General features: G+C 43.6%; 1 protein-coding gene across 1 annotated transcript in view; it reads right to left on the bottom strand.

Annotated features, from left to right (window-relative positions):
- Positions 1–18,506, bottom strand: part of LOC126267075 (selenoprotein F) — a 58,548-nt gene extending 40,042 nt beyond the window's left edge. The window contains exons 1-2 of the mRNA XM_049971936.1: positions 18,344–18,506; positions 17,348–17,466 (exon numbers count right to left, since the gene is read on the bottom strand). Coding sequence (XP_049827893.1) covers positions 17,348–17,466; positions 18,344–18,391 — 167 coding nt within the window. The 5' untranslated portion in view covers positions 18,392–18,506. The remainder of the gene's footprint in view (positions 1–17,347; positions 17,467–18,343) is intronic.
- Positions 18,507–23,992: the final 5,486 nt, after the last annotated feature.

Raw genomic sequence — 23,992 nt, 5'->3', positions numbered from 1 at the left:
GCCACAAGCACTGCAGATTGGGGGGTCCTCCCGCCGGAGTAAAAAACCATGCGTGAAGGGACTGTGTCCAATGCGGAGGCGAGTGAGGAGAACCTCATCCCGCCTGTATGACTGGTAGGACGTACGCCATGGTCGCGTAGTGGTCTTTACCAGACGCAGCTTATTGTCAGAAACTGCCAACCACTCCTCTTCCCATTGATGCATAACACGAAAACGCAAAAGGGAGGTTACAGCATGGAGGGGGACGGCACATTCAACAACGTGAGGGAGGGAACATGCATCTTTGGCAGCCACATCCGCCAGTTCGTTGCCCCTAATACCCACGTGCCCCGGCACCCAGCAGAAAGAAACCTCCTTCCCCTGCCGTTGCAGGTGGAGTAGGGCATCATGGATGTTCTGGATGACCGTATCCGCTGGGTACAAGTGTTGAATGGTCTGAAGGGCACTCAGGGAGTCAGAACAGATGAGGAACTTAATACTGGGAACACATCTCATCTGCTCCAATGCCCGCAGTATTGCAAACAATTCGGCATCGAGGATGGTAAACACCGTAGGAAGCCGTAACTTGACGACTCGATCAGGGAAAACAACAGCACAACCAACAGTGTCCCCCTGTTTAGAGCCATCTGTGAATACAGGTACATGGTCCGGATGCTGGTTTAAAATATCGTAAAATAAGGAGGTAAAAACAAACGCCGGAGTGCAGTTCCTCCGGTTCTCCGACAAGTCTAAGAGGACGCTGGGCCTCTGGAGCAACCAGGGAGGCAGGCGAGTAAAACCTTGTCGTTGGGGGGCCACACGCTCCACACCAAGGGACTCAAGCAAATGCTTGGCACGAATCCCAAATGGTTTTGTTGCCCTGGGACGACTGGAAAAGAGACGTTCCATAGGCGGTCGGGCAACGGTAGGGTACGCAGGGGAGGTAGGACAGGCAAGGAAATGACACACCCGTCGCACCATGAGGAGTTTCCGCCGGATGGCGAGCGGCGGTTCCCCTGCCTCAGCACACAGGCTGGGGATGGGACTGGTACGGAAGGCACCAGTGGCCAGCTTGATACCCTCATGGTGTACTGCGTCAAGGATCTTCAGATACGAAGGCCTTGCTGACCCATACACGGTGCAAGCATAGTCAAGACGCGATCGGACGAAAGCCCTATAAAACTGCAGCAGACGCGCCCGATCTGCTCCCCAGGACCGATGGCTCAGACACTTCAAAATATTCAGTGCCTTCAGGGCCCGCACCTTGAGGTCTTTAAGGCGAGGCAACCACGACAACTTGGAATCAAAAGTGAGGCCCAGGAACCTCACAGTGTCTCTAAAAGGAAGAACGGTGTCCCTCAGACGCAATTCAGGGGAGGTAAAAAGACGCCGAGAACGATTAAAATGAACACACACAGATTTGTCTGCAGAAAAGGTAAAATCCGTCTTTGCAGTCCATGCCTCTAAGCGCTTTATCGTAAGCTGTAACTGCCGACTAGCACTGACAAGACTGGAGGAAGAACAGAAAACAGCAAAATCGTCCACAAACAAGGAGCATTGGGCAGGACTCCGGATAGTGGACGTGATACTGTTAATAGCAACGGCAAAGAGGGTGACACTTAAAACGCTGCCCTGAGGAACACCATTCTCCTGCACGTACAAATCCGATAGCACATTACCAACCCGATACCGAAAGAGGCGGTGAGAAAGAAAGGACCGAATGAAGATGGGGAGACAGCCACGAAAGCCCCACTCATGGAGTTGATTGAGGATAAGGCGGCGCCAAGTAGTGTCATACGCCTTATTAATGTCAAAGAAGACCCCTAGACAATGCTGGTTACGTAGAAAGGCCTGCTGGATGGCGGCCTCAAGCAGGGTCAAGTTGTCTATAGTGGAACGACATCTCCAAAAGCCACACTGAGAGGGGCTAAGGAGCTGCCTGGTCTCGAGCAGCCAAACCAGGCGGCGGTTGACCATGCGTTCCAACGTCTTCCCGACACAGCTCGTCAAGGCAATACTCCGATAACTACTGGGATGCGTTCGGTCCTTCCCTGGTTTGAGGAGGGGAATCAAAATTGCCTCCCTCCACGAGTCAGGGTACGTGCCAGATAACCATATCATATTGAAACAGTTCAGGAGAACTTCCTTGGATGGCAGCGACAGGTGCCGCAGCATGCTGTACCGGATTTGATCATGACCAGGCGCAGTATCATGAGCCACAGACAGCGCAGAATCCAGTTCCCACATTGTGAAGGGGCAGTTATAGGGTTCAGAATTTAGAGACCGGAAGTCCAATGACCCCTTTCGACGGCAGTGCGGTAGCGGCAGAAATCTGGATCACAGTTAATAGTGGCGGTAGATTCCGCAAAATGCATGGCCAGTGTCTGGGCAATGTCTCTCGGCGCCGTGAGGAGACATCCCTGATGCAGCAATGCCGTGACAGGTAGCTGGCTGAGTTTCCCGGAAATCCTCCTGATGGCTTCCCATACTTTCGTAGAACTAGTGGAGCGAGAGATGGAATTCAAGAACGATTGCCATGACCGTCGTTTGCTCTCTTTAATCACCCGCCGCGCTCTGGCCCTTGCCACTCGAAAGGCCACAAGATTGTCAGCTGAGGGACGGCACTTGAAGCGGCGCAGTGCTGCACGGCGGGCGCGGATGGCTGAGTGGCACTCAGTGGTCCACCAAGGGACAGGACGCCTCTTGGGATGACCGGATGACCGTGGGATGGACAATTCAGCAGCATGAGAGATCACGGCTGCAACATGGTCTACCCATTCGTGGACGCTGGCACGGTGTTCCAAAACAGCCAGTTGGCTGAAAAGTGTCCAGTCAGCTCTGCAAAGGTGCCACCGGGGCGGCACTGGTAATGCCACAGCCTCATCCAGGAGGCGAATCCAGAGGGGGAAGTGGTCACTAGAATGGAGGTCAGCTGCAGCCTCCCACAGAGCAGAATCCGCGAGTGCTGGAGAGCAAAAGGAAAGGTCAATAGCCGATGACGATCCGGAAGCAGTACAGAAATGAGTGGGAGCACCAGAGTTGAGGAGGCACAGTTCTTCAGACATCATGACGCTTTCCAGAATGCGACCCTTGGGGCAAGTAGTCGGAGAGCCCCATAAGACATTATGAGCGTTGAAGTCCCCCAGAAGAAGAAACGGGCGAGGGAGTTGGCTAAGAAGGTCCATGAGAGCCTCAGTGTCTATCGCATCCGGAGGTGGTAAATAAACAGAACAGACTGTGAGCCTCCGACCCACAAGAATGTCAACTGCAACTGCTTGCAAGTCGGTGACGAGAGGGAGCTCAGATGAGGGGTGCACATCACGGACAAAAACTGCAACACCAGCCTTTGCCCTTTGCCCCGTCAGATCATCTTTTCGATATGCGGTATAGCCGCGTAAAGAAGGAGAATCAGTGGCCCGAAAATGCGTCTCTTGGAGACATAAGCACAAGGGGCACTCTCGTATGAGGAGTTGTAATTCGGCCACATGCGTCCTGAAACCATTCAGGTTCCACTGTAATATGGGAGCCAGTGATCAGGGTGGTTGAACTTTCACCCTGCCTCTGTGCTTTGGAGGAGAGACCGTACTGGCCGGAGATTTATTCCTGGGGCGAGAAGATCGCCCCCGGTCGACATCAATGTCCATAAGATCCGATGACGACCCACGGGAGATGTCAGACAGCACGATGGCATCATCATCGGACCGACGCTGACTAGTCTCCTCAGGTGGCAGAACCTTCATCTTTTGAGGCTTTGTCTTGGGGGGCTTGGAATGCAGAGCCTTGTCAACAGTTGGAGGTTGACTTGCCTGGGCAGAAGGCGCCATATGGGGGGAGGCTGGAAGTACCTCAATGTCAGCAACCACGGCCTTGTCCGATGTAGCGGGGAGAGCCGCAGATTGCAAAACAACCGCAGCAGCACAAGTGCACTGGCAAGCGCAGGTTTTAGTGCTAACACTAGCAACCTCCGTTTGTGTAGCAACAGTGGCCAGTTGTACCAGTTTTTTGAGAGCGGAAGCGAAAGATGTGGAAAACACAGGAGGTTGCATGGCCTTAAAGATCTTCTTGGCCTCACCATAGGGGATGCGCTTAGATGTTTTAATCTCCTGTACCTTCTGCTCTTCGAGATAGATGGGGCAGATCCGGCTCCAGACAGGGTGACTCCCAGAGCAATTCACGCACTTCACAGGCGATGAACAATCGGCTCCGTCATGGGCAGGCTGACCACATTTACCACACGTGGCTATTCCATTGCACCCCAACGTAGTATGCCCAAAGCGCTGACATTTAAAACAGCGCATTGGGTTGGGGAAATATGGCCGTACGGACAAATGTAAGAACCCCGCTTTAACATGCTCCGGCAGTCTCGGGCAACTGAATGTGAGAATAAACGAGTCAGATTTGACGAGGTCCCCATTGACTCGTTTCATAATGTGCTGCACGTCAACAATTCCTTCGTCAGCCCACTCAGATTTTAGCACGTCTATGGGGATATCCACCAAGTCCCTACACGTCACAACACCCTTACTATAGTTCAAAGTGGAGTGGAGCTCGGTCTCGACAGCGTACTCTCCTAGACAATTTGCTTTCCGAAGGGCAGCGACTTGACGGGAACTAGAAGTTTCAACTAACAGAGTCCCATTGCGCAGTCGCTTTACAGATTTCAGTGTTCCTGCAATTCCCTCAAGACCCTTGTGGATGTAAAAGGGAGAAACCCTCTCAAAGCTACCCTCCTTCCTTTTAATAATCAAAAACACATTCTGATTATCAGCATGTGCTCCGTTACTACATTCTGTTAAATCTCTAGCAACACCAGGCGCTGGAGGACTCGCAGCGCGTAGCCGCTTTTTCGATTGGGTGTGTTTTCCTACCAGCGGCCCACCCAAGCCACTGGTAGGGGGAAATGTAGAGGTCGAAGGGTCCATTGTGGTCCCACGAGCAGCTAGGGAACTAAAAGTCCGCTCAGACAGAGCCCCGCGTGCCTGAGTAAGCCTTATACAACTGGGGTGCGGCAGGTGCCCCAGAGGTTGCCCGCTTGCGACTGTTCCACCCCAACAGCCATGCATCTTCTAGGCGCGGAGCACACCGAAAGATTGAGGGGTTTTTATAGAGGTTGGCCTTCCTCGCAATCCAGGCGGTCAAGCCAAGATTACCATTCCCCGCAGCACACAACATTTCACCGCCGCGCCGTACGGTGGTCGCTGAAGCATGTCCGGGGGTTACGGTGACAGGACACTGGCGGCGCAGACCAGTCCCCAGCTCAGGACCCCGGGGTCGCCAAGCCCGTACTCAGCAAGTGAATGCTGAGCCCCTGGGGGGACTCTTTAGTAGACCCATGAGTAGACTGATGAGGAGGCGTATTGACAGTTTGGGAAGTGCTAAAAGTGAGCCAATCAGCTTCTTAACAATCCAACATACAGGGGACAGGCAAAATAATGTGAACACCTGTACTTACTTGGGAATGGTTTGTTAATAAGGGGTTTGACCTCCATTTGCCCATAATACAGATGTGATTCTTCTTGGAATACTACCATATAATGATTGTATAGTCTCCAGTGGAATGTTAATGCCACTCTTCCATCAGAACCTCTTTTACTTGCTGTAGTGATGAGGGAGGCAGAAATCTGCTCCAGGTCTGTGCTCCAATACTGCCCACAAGGAACTGTGCTGACCAGGGAAGATGCTGCAGTTAAGTTGCATGCTCCTCATACAACGATTTGAAATATGGCATCACTGTTGGGGAACAACATCTGAATCTTGGGGTGTACCTGATTACCTGAAATATTAACAAAATCATTGGCTGTAACACGGCCTTTGAAACTAATGATGGCACCAGCAGAGTACCATGATATGGCTGCCCACACCATCACACTTCCACTTCCACACTTAACCGTTGAACTCAAGCAATCAGAATTGTAGGTTTCTTTGGCATTCTCCAGACATAAACCCGGCCAGATGTTGGAAATAACGAAAATGTTGACTCTGACAATATGAAGTGTTTCCACTGATCAGGTGTCGAGGATTTATGCTCCTGACACCAGGTTTTACGCTTCTTTGCATTGGTTGTCATCCCTCATCGTTTCGGTATAGTAGCTTGTCCATGAATATTCGCTTTATGGAGGTCTCGGTAGACAGTGTCGTTAGATAAGGGGTCTCTAAGATGGCTATTGAAATCTGCAGCCACCATAGTTGAGTATTGTTTTGACATAATTCATGTTAGCATACAGTGATCTCTGCCATTTAGATTTGATTTGCGCCCAGTATTATGTTTACACTATGAAGTCTTTCTATGTTTCATGTAGGCTGTCATGACTGTTGAAACTGCTGTTCTTGAGACATTCAATAAGTTAGCTGTCTTTGTTACTGATGATCCAGCTAATCAGGCACCCACAATCTGCCCTCTTTGGAACTCTGTTAGGTCTTTCACTGCCCATCAATTTTTGCCTCTGAATGCATATACGAACTCTGCACTATTCATAAACAACCTGCACTGATGCCGAGTCCGTACTGAAGGTGCACAGTCCAGCACAACACATGCCTTACCTGCATTGCTGACTGCCAAATATAACCATACCATTACTACCATTGTTCGCATTACTTTGCCTATCCCCTGTAGGTGGCATCCGGTTTAGTACTGGTGTGGGAGAAAGCAAACGACTAAGTAGTGATCATATCACAGAGGTCAATGTGAAGTATACACTGAATAAAATTACAAAAAATAGGCTACAGATGATAAGATCGAAGGGGGAATAGGACCCACACACTGTAATACAATGGGGGGAGTCATTATTTAGTATGCACAGGTCAAGATTTAGAAACACTTGCTCTAAGAAGTTAATGCAGTATGTTAAAGTTGGTCCATTAATGGTAATGAGCATTAAAAATATTGTGTAAAAGAAAGGACAGGGACAATCAATTTGAAGATTCCACAGCTCCATCAGTAGAGCGGAACGAACAGACGCTGCAAAGGATGAAGTCTGTATTCATTTGTATACACTTGCCAGCACTTCTTCACGGTATAAAGTGCTACTTAGTCTTGAGAGTTGGCCTCTAACATCAGTGAATGCACTCCACCAAAGGGTCTTTCACAGTCAACTTGATTCTTACAGCAGGTTCAATACAAGGAGGTGACAAATGTCATGGGATAGTGACATGTACATGTACAAATGATTGTAGTATCAGGTACACAAGGTATAAAAGGGCAGTGCAATGGCAGAGGCATCATTTGCACTCATTTTCCGACGTGATTTTGGCTGCATGACTGGAATTAACACATTGAATGTGGAATGTTAGTTAGAGCTAGATGCGTGGGGCATTCCATTTCAAAATTCAATTTCTGATATCCACAGTGTCATGAGTGTGCCAAGAACACCAAGTTTTGGGCATTACCTCTCACCATAGACAACACAGTGGTCAACAGCCTTCACTTAAAAACCGAGAGCAGTGGTGTCTGCATAGAGCTGTCAGTGCTAACAGACAAGAAACACTGTGAAATAAACACATAAATCAATGTGGGACGTATGACGAACGCATTAGGACAGTGGGGCGAAATTTGGCGTTAATGGGCTGTGGCAGCAAACAACTGATGCGAATGTCTTTGGTAGCAGTGAGACATCACCTGCAGTGCCTCTCCTGGGCTTGTGACCATATCGTTTGGACCCTAGATGACTGGAAAACCATGTCCTGGTCAGACGAGTCCTAATTTCAGTTTGTAAGTCAAGAGCTGATGGTACGATCTGAGTATTGCGCAGAACAAAGCGATGGACCCAAGTTATCAACAAGGCACCATGCAAGCTGGTGGAGGCTCCACAATGGTGTGGACAGTGTTTACATAGAATGGACTGGGTCCTATGGTCCAACTGAACTGATCATTGATTGGAAATGGTTATGTTCAACTACTTGGAGAGCTTTGTAGCCATTCATGGACTTCAAGTCCCCAAACAACGATGGAATTCTGAAGAATAATAATAAGCCACAACATCAGGCAACTGGTTTGAAGAAAATTCTGGTCAATTCGAACAAGTGATTTTGCCATCCACATCACCTGATGTGAATCCTGTCAAACATTTATCGGACATAATCAAGAGGTACGTTTGTGCTCAAAATCCTGCAGTCGCCACACTTTCGTAATTATGGGCAGTTACAGAGGCAGCATGGCTCAATATTTCTGCAGGGGACATCCAACAACTTACTGAGTCCTTGCCACATCAAGTTGCTGCACTATGCCAGGCAAAAGGATGTCAGATACAATATTAGGAGATATCCCACAACTTTTGTCACCCGAGTCTATATAATTATGAAATATGGGTAGATATTTCATATCATTTATCCATAGACTATCTTACAATACTGGATTTGTCATCGTAATACAATGAAAATAAATTGCTCAAAAATAGACATACACATAGAATATATAATAATGCTTTATGATGATAGGGCAGGTTGTCAGTCGTGGCCTTGAGGGGAACATCCAAGCCTCCGGTTGGTTAGTTTAAAGACGGGAGAAGGAACCAAACTACAAGGTCATCAGTCCCTTGTTCCTAATAAAACGATGCCACAAGTGTGAGAATAAAATGGGCAAAACATATAACACAAAACAGAATAAAAGGAAAAGCCACAAGAACGAAGGGAAGGCAATGAACATTAAAAGGAACAAAAAGAGGACACGAAAACAACAGAGAGACACTAGAAACAGAAGAAAGTAAAACATGAAAGCAGATTACAGTGGCTGGCCAACCACAAGAATAAAAAGGGAATGCCAGCCACTCTGCAACACATTAAAACCTCCACTCAAAGTACTAGGGTGGAGGACACAGAGGGACAAAGGTAATGTGCTAAAAGAGGGCAGTCCAGCAAGAGGTGGACGACTGTCATTTTGGGAGTCACAGCGACACTGAGGTGGGTCCTCGCGACGGAGTAGGTAACCACGCGTTAGCCACGTATAGCCAATGCAGAGCCGGCAGAGGATAACTGATTCCCTGCGAGAGGCCTGCATGGAAGACTTCCACACATTCATAGTCTCCTTAATAACACACAGTTTGTTGGACATTCTGTTATGCCATTCCATCTCCCAAAGCCGGACAACTCTGCAGTGTAAGACAGAAATCAGGTCAGCTTTGAAGATGCCTAATAAACTCGAGAACGCGATCGGCTGAGCGCGTGTCATCTGCTAAAATGGATGATATTTTAGGTGACAACTCTAGACGGGCGCATAACGGAGTAAAATAGGGGCACTCAAGTAAAAGGTGTCTTACCGTCCACAGCTGAGAGCAGTGGGGACAGAGTGGGGGAGGATCGCCACTTAAAAGATGTCGATGGCTAAAAAGACAGTGCCCTAACCAGAGTCTAGTTAAAATTACCTTCTCCTGACGACGCATTCAGGAGGACGAGGTCCAAGCACAGGGAAGAGCTTTCACATCCCGCAATTTATTATTGGGAAGTGTCGACCAATGTGCATGCCATATAAGAGCAACACGACGACATAAAACACTCCGTAGATTGGTGAAGGGAATCATGCAAATAGCTGGCTGAAGAAGAGAGACTGCAGCCTTGGCCGCTATATCGGCCGTCTCATTTCCACAGATACCAACATGTCCTGGGATCCAGAGGAACGCCACAGAGACGACCCCCAAGTGGAGAATGTGGAGGCAGTCCTGAATCCGATGGACCAAAGGGTGGACAGGGTAGAGAGCTTGGAGACTGAGGAGAGAGCTGAGAGAGTCTGAGCAGATAACATACTGTATCCGCTGATGGCGACAGATGTATTGAACAGCCTGGAGAACAGCGTAAAGCTCCTCAGTATAAACCAAACACTGGTCGGGAAGCCGAAATCGATTTGGGGTGTTGCCAACAATATAGGTACTCCCTACACCAAACAATGTTTTTGAGCCATCAGTGTAAATAAATGTGGCATCGTTCATTTGTGCGCACAGAGCAGCAAATGCCCGACAATAACAAGTGAAGGGGTACCATCCTTGGGAAAACTGACAAAGGTCACGGAGCAGGCAGGTCTGGAGACGGAGTCATGGCGGTGCTGTACCCCAAGTTGTCAAGAAAGTTTTAGAAAAGAGGAAGGAAAGAGAATGGAGAAGTTAACGGAAGCGGACTCCTGGTGGTAGTAGGGAGGGAGAGCGGCCTGGATACCCTAAAAAGGAGGCGTAGAAAAAAATGTCGTGAGCCGGATTAGCAGACATGGAAGACAAACGGCTAGCATAATGACTTAGAAGGACAGCTCGCCGATTGGACAGCGGAGGTTCAGCAGTCTCAGAATAAAGGCTTTCCACAGGGTTGGTGTAAAAAGCTCCAGACACTAAACGTAATCCACAGTGGCGGATCGAGTCGAGACGCCGAAGAATAGACGGCCGAGCGGAGGAGTAAACTATGATTCCATAGTCCAATTTCGAGCGCACTAAGGCGTGATAGAGGCGGAGAAGGACCACTTGGTCCGCTCTCGAGGAGGTACCATTCAGGACACGGAGAGTGTTGAGGGATTGCAGACAGCGAGCCGAAAGATAGTAAACATGGGAAGACCAGCAAGACCATGGGATTACTACTGCAAAACATTTTATTTTAAAAAGTAAAATCTTCAGTTACTGTTACCTTCAACATACTCCCCTCCTCTATGCCTACAATGCTCCACGCAAATTTTCCATTGATGGAAACAGTGATGGAAGTTGTCTTTTGTGGGTGCATTGATGACATGGGCAATTTTTTTCTTTCACTGCTTCAATGGACTTATTTTGTTCCTTTTAATGCAGAGCTGACCTTGGGTAATAGATAAAAGTCACATGGAGCTAGACCACATGAACAAGGTGGTTGTCTAACACTGGGATGCAGTACATCAGTAGCCGGATGCACTGTCTTAATGCAGAACCATGAGTTGTTGTTCCCCAATTAGGGTCTTTTTTTCTTATTTTCTCAGATCATTTTCAGTGATATTCAAAGTGTTCACACAAACATGTTCATGTGTTTCTGTTTGTTCAATCGTGAGACTTTTCGGTACAAGTTTAGTGCATTCTTTTCTCATGTTAAATTGGTTACATAATTTGACTTACACATTCTTTGTCAATTCCTACACTTTCAGCAAGCAATCAAATACTCAACAGACAGTCAAACTGAATTATATTACCTACTTTTTCAATAGTTTCATCCATTTATAATGGTAAAGTGTGTCTCAGGCAAGAGTCACCTTCCACATCATCTCAGCCGTCTTGGAAGCACTTTAACAACTCATAAACTTGCGTACTTGATTAACAGTCTTCACTATACACTTCTTTTAGTAAAAGATAGTTTTCAGTATCAGGATTTCCAAGTTTTACTTGACACTTCATAATAATTCATTGCTCTATTTTTACGCTTATTTTTCCAACACTACAAAACAACAGCTCTTACACACGAAGGCCACAGCCACAATGATTTGTCTACAGACACCAGATGACGCATTCAACTGAGAAGGCTTCGTGCTTCACAGCTATTGGTCATTCATCTTTGGGGATGCTTGCTTCCTCTGTCACAGCATCAGTCCCTTTAATTTTGTAGCCACACCTTGCAAAATGTTCTTTTGTTCATACAAAATTTGCATAAGGTAAGTTGTAATATGAAAAATTGTTTTGCACTATTTCTTCCCATGGCTCTAGACTCTTACCACACACGCTATGGACACTCGCTGGTGACTCTAAGACCACAAATTTTATGTAGTCTCGTTGTCTCTGTAGAGCTGTACCATATAAGCAATAAGAGGATGTCGTTTGGTGGCCCATATCCTCTTTCTCTAACACAGACTGTACGCATACATTAACTGAGTTCTTGATTCATAAAAATGCGAAGTTTACTTAACTCAAGATATTTGTTGCAGTACGAGCTCTTCTGTATAGTCCACGTTAGCGTCACTGCTGGTGAAGTACAAAGTGTGCTGTGTATACTTTTATTGGTTGATATGTGCTGCCTGTCTCTGAGTTAGCGGCAGAACTAACCGCTATTGCGATTCCCGCTGGTCTGCGACTAATGACACTGGGACTTCCTCGGTGTGAGAGACTCAAACAGACTTCCCCTCCGGTCCGCGGAGAAAATCTAAATACTGGCAGCCAAGAGGGCGCTGGCAGCACATTTCGTGCTAGTATGTTGTTGGCCTCTTCTGATCTCCTCGCAACCTCTTTGCTGCATTGTGTGCTGATGCCAGCTTTTGCCAGCATAACAAACATGCTGCTATGCCCTATGCACTCCTGTCCAGAAAACTGACTCCTAGGCCACAAAAATGCTCACATGCATGTCTCCTATAATGTGACGAGGTTATGTAGCTATACCCTTTCATTACTGACCACTACTCTGAATCCTCTATATATCATCTCATTTTGTAGTACGCATTAGTTATGAATAATGTTTATATTGTGTGCAATCCGATTTCCTGAAGTATACAAGTCAATGAGTACTGCGAGAGCAAGTGTCAGTTCAGTTCAGCAAGATGGTAAAGATAGCCACTAAAACGGCATTCGGTTATGACAGTGTGTCTAATGGCAGTGTGAAAAGAATAGATCACGTAATCACAGTTCTGTTTGGGCTATTACCACCTGTTGGTTGACACCTAATTGCCTAATATCGATAATGGTAGAGGGGGGACCCAAGGCAGTTGGGGATACTGGGTCCACCTTTGCCTTTTTCTTCCTTTCCTCCTCTTTTGAGATTTAGATTCAATAGAAGAAGTGTCCAGGTAAGAGTCTGGAACAGATGAGTAGTTGGTTGTTCTGCAGCCCAATGTCTGCAGGTTGTGGTGTACGAAAATCTTTATTGTGAGTCCCTAATACACACGAAGCAAGAGGAGGATAAAGGGGGAAGACAGGGAGGGAAGCAGGAGTTCCTTCACTTACACAGATGGATGAATTAAGGTGGTCACTTGGGCACAGGAAAAAACTGGAGAGGGAATATTCCTCCTCATTGCAGATAATGGGTCAAATTATAGTTGTGAGTTTATACCATCTGGAAAGTGTAAAGGCAATTTTACTTTTCCCATTCTTCCAGAATGTTAAATTATCATAGACCTTGAACTCCTGTATCTTACATTCCCTGATATAAATGTAACAGGTTGGTGAACAGGGACTAGGGGTGGAGGTGGGGGAGGGGTGGGGGTTAAGAAGTGAACCACATTTGGTGCAGTAAGGCATAGCACACAAGGGACATCACCATGTACTAGCTGTACACAATCTCCATAGATAGGTAAATTTGACAGACTAGATGACATGTGGACGCACTTCAGACATCTGAAACATCTCACATCACACTGGTTATTTATAATCTTACCTTTACTCAGTAATAAGTTACCTTCAAAACTCAAGATACATGGTCTGGTGTCCACTCCATTATCTTCAAGTCCTTGTTGGACACGACAAACATACACCAGGCCTTTCAATATTTACACCCATTCAAGTTAAAGGTTTCATGGAAGGTTATACACTTAACCATATTTGTGTGTGTGTGTGTGTGTGTGTGTGTGTGTGTGTGTTGTGGGAGGAGAAGGTAGGGGGAAGAGTAATTGTGACTGCCAAGTTTGCTGCAGCTGAACAGTGGTCATGACTGAATGGGGGAAACTATTCTCATCAGTGTGTTTCACATTTTGTTTACTTATGTGTCACTGCCAGATTTGTTTTCTATTTCATCAATAAAAAAATTATTTCTTATTGTCTGAGAATGACTCATTATCAGTCCCGATGTAGAACAGGAATTAAGATATGTATCTCTCTCTCTCTCTCTCTCTGTCTGTCTCTATCCGCATCAGTTTTGTTTTCATTTCAATTTGTATTATAAAAGGTAAAATATTGGGGTTAAACTCTTCTGCAATAAACTAAACCAGCTCCTCTGACGAGATGGCTATGCGATTCTCTCTGTGAAATTACTCCCGAATGGTGTCACCAACTGACCACAGAAGGCACTCCACATAGTCACTGATCAGCATATGTAACAGCAACCTGGCACTGCAGTCACTGTCCAGATTACCAGTGTACCAAATATTACACACACATACTCCTGGACATTCATGGGGAGGTAACGCTGCGGACACCACCACTATGTCCCTTTGCAGTAAGGAAGCTATCACATAAGTGTATATGATGACCTTCCACTTGGATTGACTACCACACTAAGTATTGTATGACATTCACCATGCACCGCACACCACTGAAAATTTTTGAAGATAAAAGTGGAGGTCAAACCATACAATGGTGGCCATCTGTAACTATACTGAAACAGATGTAGGATTTAATGAAAAAAGAAATATTGAGCAACTGCAACAAGAAACCAGAGATATGGTTGAGATGACAAGGCATTCGCTGGAGGTAAACTCAAAAGGAAAATATGGAATGTAACGCTTCCAGAGAAAAGATGAATGCCACAATGGCTCGTGGACTCAAGCTTTCCGCACATGTTCTCACAAAAAGAGTTGAGCGCCATGGTGACTGGAGGTGAGAGGAATCATCCACACTTATTTAACAGTAATAAATAGGAATCAAATAATTAGATTATGATCATGAGTTGCTACATAGGTATGCACAAGAAATGGGGGGAAAGGTACAGAACATCATTAACCCTTTTGCGGTTGATGGGTCATATATGTCCCACTAACTTTAAGAGCCAGTTCGAGTGTCGGGATATATGTTGCGCAGCTCTGCACGGTGCTGCTATCTAGGGACGACTGTACTGAACCTAAGAAAAAAATTGGGACTGCACTGCAAAGGCAATAGAGAAGCAGTGACTACTTTTGTTGACTGGCGTGTATATATATGGCCGCTGCAATGCCACTTATTTCTGTCATTGTTCAGTTTCATGATTTCTCACTTTCCAGCGATGTCTGAAGTAGGTAATTCATCATATTATTAACTTAATAATCTTTTTTAGCACAAATACAGTGTGGAATGTACTTCTCAGTGGCTGTACTATCTTATAATCGAAATAAAATTAGTGGGACACATGTGTCCCAGCACACATTATTTGTAAAGATTAGCAAGACAACTGATTAATGGGTATTCATCCAGGAAAAAGAGGGGATCAATGCCCACTTTCTTCCCAGCAAAGAGAGGAGTCTCTAGTGTGCCAGATGATGTCCGGCTCGTGAACGCAGGCAAACATGTACCGAAAGACAGTGGCACTAGGAAGCGATGCAGAATCTGCCGCGCAAACTCTAAAGAGAAGAGAACAAAAGTTGTTTGCTCTGTGCCACACCATGTTTTTCCAAATTTCATGGCATGTAAAGTTTTGTAAGTATTGATCATGTATCATGAAAACTGAAATGTAATGAATATTTTTTACACTGGCTCTACACAAGTAAAAAGATTACATGCATGTATAATTTGTAGTTATTTTATTCTCTGCAAAATCCTGTTTATGGCTAAAAAAATAAAATTACAAACTCAGTCAGTCAGCAGAAAAGGCATCTTGCGTTGATTCATGGGACATGTGTGTCCCACTTCCTGTTGTGAAAAAATGGAGAACTTAAAAAATATTTTGGTGGTGCAAATATAATAATGGGACTGAAAAGAAACTGTTATTACCTTAATATTTTAAAAATCTGTAAAAAATGAATTTTATCCAAGAAAGGGTTAAAACTAAGGATATCAATGACAAGATTTGCTGATTTACTGCCACCCTCTGCGAACCTGTACATGCCACACTGAATAGAATGAACAGTCTACTGACTACTGTGCACAGGATCATTAAGAAATGAGTCATGTAAAACTTGACCTTAAAACTGGGAAACGCATACTACACACACACACACACACACACACACACACACACACACACACATACACACACAAAATTAAGCAATTCTGCCATCTCTGAAGGAAACTACCCCACATTATATATACAATTCACACACACACACACACACACACACACACACACACACACACACAATCATCTTCCAGGTACCTGTTTAAATGTGAAATATTAACCAGTCTCTCAATACATTTATTCTATTATAAGACTTCTTGCCAACAATCCATTGCAAGTTTTAGGAGTACAAAAAGAGATATATTCACATATACTACACTGGAAAGCATATTAATCTTTACCTCCATCCAGTGAACTTACATAGTTTGGCAGAGAAAAAGAGTGAAATATATCACTATAAAACTCTGCAATCCGCCCATGAAAATAAAACTTCGGACAGACAGCAGAAGTATTTTCACAAGTAGACAACAGACAAATTACTGAATATACATGTTGTGCAATCTTTCAATCATTTCACTCACGCCACACAACAACATCTACTGCACAATCTTTTATTGGGAGAATTCTAAAGAAGAGAGGTTCACCTGTGAAGGATACCACATATAGGATGATGGTGCAACCTATTCTTGAGTGTTTGGGACCCGTACCAGGTTGGATTGAAGGAAAACATCTAAGCAATTCGGAGACGGGCCGCTAAATTTGTTACTGGTAAGGTCGAACAACATGTATTACACAGGTGCTTCAGGAACTCAGGTGGGAATCCCTGGAGGGAAGATGATACTCTTTTTGAGAAACACTACTGACAAAGTTTAGAGAACCGGCATCTGAAGCTGACTCAAATGATTCTACTGCCACCAACATACACTGAACGGAAGGGCCACAAAGATAAGAGGCGAGAAATTAGGATTCATAAAGAGGCATACAGCCAGTCATTTTTTCCATTGTTCTGTTTGCGAGTGAAACGAGAAAGGAAATGACAAGTAGTGGCACAGTGTATCCTCTGCCATGCACTGTAGCATGACTTGCAGAATGTCTATGTAGATACAGAATTAAGTGATCTGATATGTACAAGTGGATACTCTCCCCTGCAACACTGTCTCCATTCCCAGAATGCCTGTCTTTGTTTCCAGAATTCCTCAGCCCTCACCATCTTCCTCTACCTACTGACTGTCACAAACCTAAAACTCCTGTGTTTGTTTTCAGTTCCACCCTGGCTTACTCAACTCGTACCCTCGACCTTTTATCAAGGCCTGTACTATTTTCTATGTATTTCTCCCAGCAGCCCAAAACATTGAGCAGCTGCCAGCACCCCATCCCATATCTGTCTTATCCAACCTCTTAGCCAACATCTCTTGCCTCCCTCTCCCTCAGCCGTCATATTTCTCACATATTCTTCAGACACCTGAGCCAACATCACCATGTGCCATAGTCATGCTGTAAAAACAAAAGTGTGTTTTTTGTGTCGTGCTATTAAATATTGCCACAGAGATGTGGTATGAACTGAAAAGTGTTACTTTACAAATTTTTTAATAGTTGCAGCCCTAAACCAATTCCATGACACAGGGGCAAATTTATGTTACTTTACTATCTAACAAATGTAACTGAAGACACAAAATGCAGTAAATTTCTCAATATTCCAAAAATTACCTACTTGATAAGATCCAGATCAAAAGATTTCAGCTGGTCACACGACGAACACAGCAAATTGGCTTTGTTGAAGCCCAACGCCCAGCAATCCTCAGTCGTGTATTCCGCCAAAGAACAGACAACCTTGGTATAGGAAAATAAGTGCAATTGGTCACTACACAATAAAGTTACACTGAACAAAACGAAAACTACTGTCATACACTTCAGCGTGAAGAAGGGAAATGACAAATTTAATTTTGATTGAAAAAAATAATTATTCAAAATAGCTTGCAGGCTCATTGTAATGTTATGCATCTTGTAATTATTGCACTAAACGTTCTTCCACAACCACAGAACAGGATCAAGACCGAACTTGCCTTTACCAATCAAGAATAAAGAAAAAAAATCAAAACAACGCTTCCTCCCAGGAAATAAAATTGTACAATAAGTAACCCTGTTGGATAATGAGATTACCGAAGTAAATTTATTTAAAATCAGTACGTAAAACAACAAGCTATGTAGGCCTACAACGAAAGATAACTTACATAACATCCATATGGGGACTGCTAAAAAGTAAGAAATAAACAATAATGAATTGTCCTTTCATAACCCACTTTTACATTATAAATGTTTTAGATTTCTGGAAACCATTACACCAGAACTCTATATGGTGCAATACTAACATTTTATCCTCTTTCCGGGCCCAACATCTCATGTCACTCGTTTTTTCACGCAGTCCTGTGGGAAGTTCGCGTGTAAACCAAACATTGTAGCGTCCTGCTGTGTATGTGTTTCATGAATTGTACCGAAATGCGGGAGTGTAAAATTCGCTTTTTGCATGATGAAATTTCTTTGGATGATTGTATAAACAAAACCGTGTAGTATTCTGTGTACGAAGTCTTGCTGTTAATAATAACCTGGTCCTGAGGTTAGAATCATTCAGCCGATTTTCGTTCTTAAGCTTTGAAATGTCAAACATCCTTGTCGACATGATCTATGAATGAAAAAATTAACAACTCACCAAATTTGTGAAGAGATAAAAAGCAAATGCTCCTGAAATAAACTGCATATTGAAACAATGTAACACTCCTTCCCTATCACCACTCTTTCATCCACGTTATACAGACACTGACGGACGTCACAAGCATCTAAAGCTAGCGAAATGAGGGATGCTCAACTACCTGACCTACCGATAGATGGCTCTAGCGTCAAGCTACCATGATCCTTTGCGAGTCCAGGTGTCTCGGGTCACGCTCAACTACAGGATCAAACAATAGATGACTCTACGGTCACATTACCATGATCCTTTGCGACGCCTGTAATACGGAGCGACAAAGAAATTCCAACTCCTGCTTACTGCTTATTCTATAGTCTGATGTACGAATGATGGCTGTTCGCTCAGATCGAGATATGGACGGGGATTGCACTGTTTGCCGCTTTCAAGCGACGATTGCCGTAAGCGCATAGACGTGCTCTGCGCCAGGAAAAAGCATGGTTGCTGCAAATTATGATTCTCACTTGCCTGTGCGGAATTTGTTGCTTATCTCTACCATCGACCGTGAGAAGTGAATAACTCGCTACGCTCGCGTTTAATGCTCACTATGGCAACCACTTTCACAGCAGAGATCTGAGAATAGTACTGAACGCATATTGGTTGTCGGAGAATGAGTGCGCAGAACAGGCTTGACCCAACTATAGTGAAAAAATCTTGCAAGGAAAGGTTCCCTTCCTAGTTCCGCCACACAGTTTCTACCTAAATTCTGTAGAACTGGTCTGGAATCTTGGAAAGAATAAGATCTGTAGTTGTAATGCATAGAGCATCTCGCTCGGTACCCGAAAAAATATAGGCCGATGCTTCTGCTGTTAACAAATGTGTCACCTATCCTGAAGCAAGCCTTTCGACGTAAACCGTTACGTTTGCGATTTGCCCGTCAGTTTTGCTCCTTTTATATTCAAGTAGCTTTTCTGTTGGTTTCCCAAGACAGAAGGAACCTCCTTCCAAATCTTTCCACCAGATAAAAAACTTCAGTGAGTACTCATTGGCTATTGAACCCAGGCACTTGACAATACTAGCCAAAAACGGTAGTCTTTACGCTATTATTTTTATCTCATTTTTTTCGTTCGTTGTAACTGCTCTGGGCGGACGTCGAAAGACACCCGTTTAAGTTCGTTGTTGATCCATTACCTCAGTTTTTTTTTTTTTTTTTTTTTTTTTTTTAATTACAGAGGGCAACTATCCCTCTGACCGAATATGCTGAGCATGCTACAACGTTATTGGCAATTGTAACTATAAGTAGCATTATAACTATAAGTAAACTATCACAGTATGGATCAAGACCGTCACATACACAAAAATGGTGTGTGATAACTATTGGAGAAGAAATACTTTGACGGGCAAGGGAACTACAAATATAACAAAATCACTCGGAATAGATTCAAGCAAAGGATCGGCATTATCAATCGCGACGAATCAACATTCACAGCTATGAAAAATAACTGCATCATCAGAGAAGATAAGTTAACTGTGGTTTTGACGGATACTGCCAGTGAAGAGTCGTTAGCAGCTAAATTAAAGTATACTGATACGTACTGTTTCTGTTATCTTAAATGTGCACCTATTTATGTGGCGCATACAGACACAGGCGTCTACAGCTAACGGTAGCTTGACGCTAGAGCCATCTATCGGTAGGTAAGATAGTTGAGCATCCCTCATCTCGCTAGCTTTAGACGCCTGTGACGGACGTCTACCACAGACACATCAGGTCAAACATAACAATCTCCTCCGCCAACCTCCTTGGTCTGCCTGCGCACAGAGAACTTGGTTGTCAATCATAGGGTAAGTCCACACGATTCCTCATTCCTCGTGCACAATCGCAGATGCACGGGAATAAAAGGGAAAGAACGCATGCACGCACCGGCGTTCTCGCATCCTCATATTGACTCATTGTGCAGGCAGTCTGCTATGAATTCCCTTCCTTGCTTGGGAAATTCTATTTATTTGTTTATTTATTTGTGTTCCGTAGATCAGGTATACAACAGAATTGCATGGATGTGGAACGAGCCACAATATAAATTAACACAGTAGCCTACTTGTATACACTAACAAATGTAAATTGCAATTGGTGTATAAGAAACAAAGTATGTTAATAGTTACAGGCTTAAGCATTTTCTATGGTAAACAGAAGTATAAAACGATAAAATAATAAATTACAATTTTCCGTATTACAAACTACACATTAGCAGGAATTTGATAGTGCCAATTGCCTGAGCACGAATTCCCATACTGGTGTAAGATGTATTGAGTTACAAAGTGGCAATAGCAAATATTACAAGTAAAGTATTACATCTAAGTTACAATGTTACTTTAAAGAATTGATCAAGATAGTAAAACGCTTTTGGACTGACCGAGCGGTTCTAAGCGCTACAGTCTGGAACCATGCAAGTGCTACGGTCGCAGGTTCGAATCCTGCCTCGGGCATGGATGTGTGTGATGTCCTTAGGTTAGTTAGGTTTAACTAGTTCTACGTTCTAGGGCACTGATGACCTCAGAAATTAAGTCCCATAGTGCTCAGATCCATTTGAACCATTTTAAAACGCTTTTTCCAGAAGACATTCCTTCAATTTACTCTTAAATTTTGGCATTTCACTGGTAAGATTTTTTATGTCAGACGAGAGTGCATTAAACACCTTTATGCTTGAGTAGTATACTGCCTTTTGTATCAGACTCAAGTTTTTTCTGTCAACATGAAAGTAATGTTTTGTTCTTGTGTCATAGTCATGATAAGAAGTATTGGTTTTGTACATGTGTAGGTTCTTAGCTGAAAAGCACATAAGGTATAAGATATATTGTGAGGTCATTGTTAATATTTTGTGTGTTTTAAAAAGATTTCTGCATGAATGATTCCTATTAACTCCACTTATAATTCGAATTGCTCTTTTCTGAGTTACAAATACTTTATTTGCCAATGGTTGTTTACCCCACAATATTAAGCCATAGGATAACAATGAATGGAAATAGCCAAAATAAGCAGCCTTAACAGCATCACTATTAGCAGTTGTTGCTATAATATATAGAGCATAAGTTGCTGAACTAAGTTTTTTTCTCAAGTCCAAAATATGGCAAGACCAATTTAATTTATTGTCAATGTAGAGACCTAAAAATTTTGTTGAAAGAACTAGATGTATATCTTTATCATTACAGCTTAGACTTATGTCATCCTGAACTTTGTGAGGCCCATGGAAATGTATGAACTGGTTTTTTTAGATTTAAAGTTAGGCCATTGGATCTGAACCACTTATGGAGGTCATGGAACATCAAGTTGGCAGATTATGCACTAACATTTTCAAGTGTTTTTTTCAATTACAAGTGATGTATCATCTGTGATGAGAATAAATTTGGTGGTAGCCTTATAACATGGCTAAGCACGGATGGCTAGAGGACAAATGTAAGGATGTAGAGGCTTATCTCACTAGGGGTAAGATAGATACTGCCTACAGGAAAATTAAAGACACATTTGGAGATACGAGAATCACTTGTATCAACATCAAGAGCTCAGATGGAAACCCAGTTCTAAGCTAAGAAGGAAAAGCAGAAAGGTGAAAGGAGCATATAGAGGGTCTATACAAGGGCGATGTTCTTGAGGACAATATTGTGGAAATGGAAGAAGATGTAGATGAAGATGAAATGGGAGATACGATACTGCATGAAGAGTTTGACAGAGCACTGAAAGACCTGAGTCGAAACAAGGCCCCCAGAGTAGACAACATTCCATTGGAACTACTGACCACCTTGGGAGAGCCAGTCCTGACAAAACTCTACCATCTGGTGAGAAAGATGTATGAAACAGGCGAAATACCCTCAGACTTCAAGAATAATATAATAATCCCAATCCCAAAGAAAGCAGGTGTTGACACATGTGAAAATTACCAATCAATCTGTTTAATAAGCCATAGCTGCAAAATACTAACACGAATTCTTTACAGAAGAATGGAAAAACTAGTAGAAGCCGACCTCGGGGAAGATCAGTTTGGATTCCGCAGAAATACTGGAACATGTGAGGCAATACTGACCTTACAACTTATCTTAGAAGAAAGATTAAGGAAAGGCAAACCTACGTTTCTAGCATTTGTAGACTTAGAGAAAGCTTTTGACAATGTTGACTGGAATACTCTCTTTCAAATTCTGAAGGTGGCAGGGGTAAAATACAGGGAGCGAAAGGCTATTTACAATTTGTACAGAAACCAGATGGCAGTTATAAGAGTCGAGGGACATGAAAGGGTAGCAGTGGTTGGGAAGGGAGTGAGACAGGTTTGTAGCCTCTCTCCCATGTTATTCAATATGTATATTGAGCAAGCAGTGAAGGAAACAAAAGAAAAATTCAGAGTAGGTATTAAAATCCATGGAGAAGAAATAAAAACTTTGAGGTTTGCCGATGACATTGTAATTCTGTCAGAGACAGTACAGGACTTGGAAGAACATTTTGACGGAATGGATAATGTCTTGAAAGGAGGATGTAAGATGAACATCAACAAAAGCAAAACGAGGATAATTGAAAATGAAATGTAGTCGAATTAAGTTGGATGATGCTGAGGGAATTAGATTAGGGAATGAGACACTTGATAATGGTCGAAGTAGAGAGGATATAAAATGTAGACTGGCAATGGCAAGGAAATCGTTTCTGAAGAAGAGAAATTTGTTAACATCGAGTATAGATTTAAGTGCTAGGAAGTCATTTCTGAAAGTATTTGTATGGAGTGTACCCATGTATGGAAGTGAAACATGGACGATAAATAGTTTGGACAAGAAGAGAATAGAAGCTTTTGAAATGTGGTGATATAGAAGAATGCTGAAGATTAGATGGGTAGATCACATAACTAATGAGGAGTTACTGGATAGGATTTGGGAGAAGAGAAGTTTGTGGCACAACTTGACTAGAAGAAGGGATCGGTTGGTAGGACATGTTCTGAGGCTTCAAGGGATCACCAATTTAGTATTGGAGGGCAGTGTGGAGGGTAAAAATCGTAGAGGGAGACAAAGAGATGAATACACTAAGCAGATTCAGAAGGATGTAGGTTGCAGTAGGTACTGGGAGATGAAGAAGCTTGCACAGGGTAGAGTAGCATGGAGAGCTGCATCAAACCAGTTTCAGGACTGAAGACCACAACAACAACAACAACAATATGAAATTTTTATCCCTTTTGTAACCCAGGGCTTGATTATGCAATTCTGGGAGTTGATTTTAGTAGTTTTCTTTTGAAATACTGCTTCAAAGAGGGACATGAATTCATCTGTGAATAGGTTGAATATAATATTAACAGTTCTTTATATTGGGCTCCAGTCAGTCTGCTGCAAGAGCTGATTGAAATTTTCTAAAGTGTCCACACTGATTGTTCTGAAGGACCTAATAACTGGTTTATATTTTTTAATGCCAGAACATAAGGCAGTAAAAGTTAGCAACTGCCCATCATGGTCTGACAGACCATTAAGAATTTGACATACAGCGCTAAGACTACCACTAAACTGATCAATAAAGGTGTTGTCAGTAGGCTTGACACTGGTATCTGTCACTCGGGTAGGAAATTGAACTATTGGAGTTAAAGGTTTCCAATAAATGTTCCAATTCTCGTCTACTGGTATTGCCTGTAAGGAAGTTTGCATTAAAGTCACCCA

Source organism: Schistocerca gregaria, chromosome 4 (genome assembly GCF_023897955.1).
Source record: "Schistocerca gregaria isolate iqSchGreg1 chromosome 4, iqSchGreg1.2, whole genome shotgun sequence".
In the NCBI taxonomy this organism is placed as follows: domain Eukaryota; kingdom Metazoa; phylum Arthropoda; class Insecta; order Orthoptera; family Acrididae; genus Schistocerca; species Schistocerca gregaria.
Note: the sequence above shows the minus strand (reverse complement) of the source record. Positions and strands in the feature narration are given on the sequence as shown.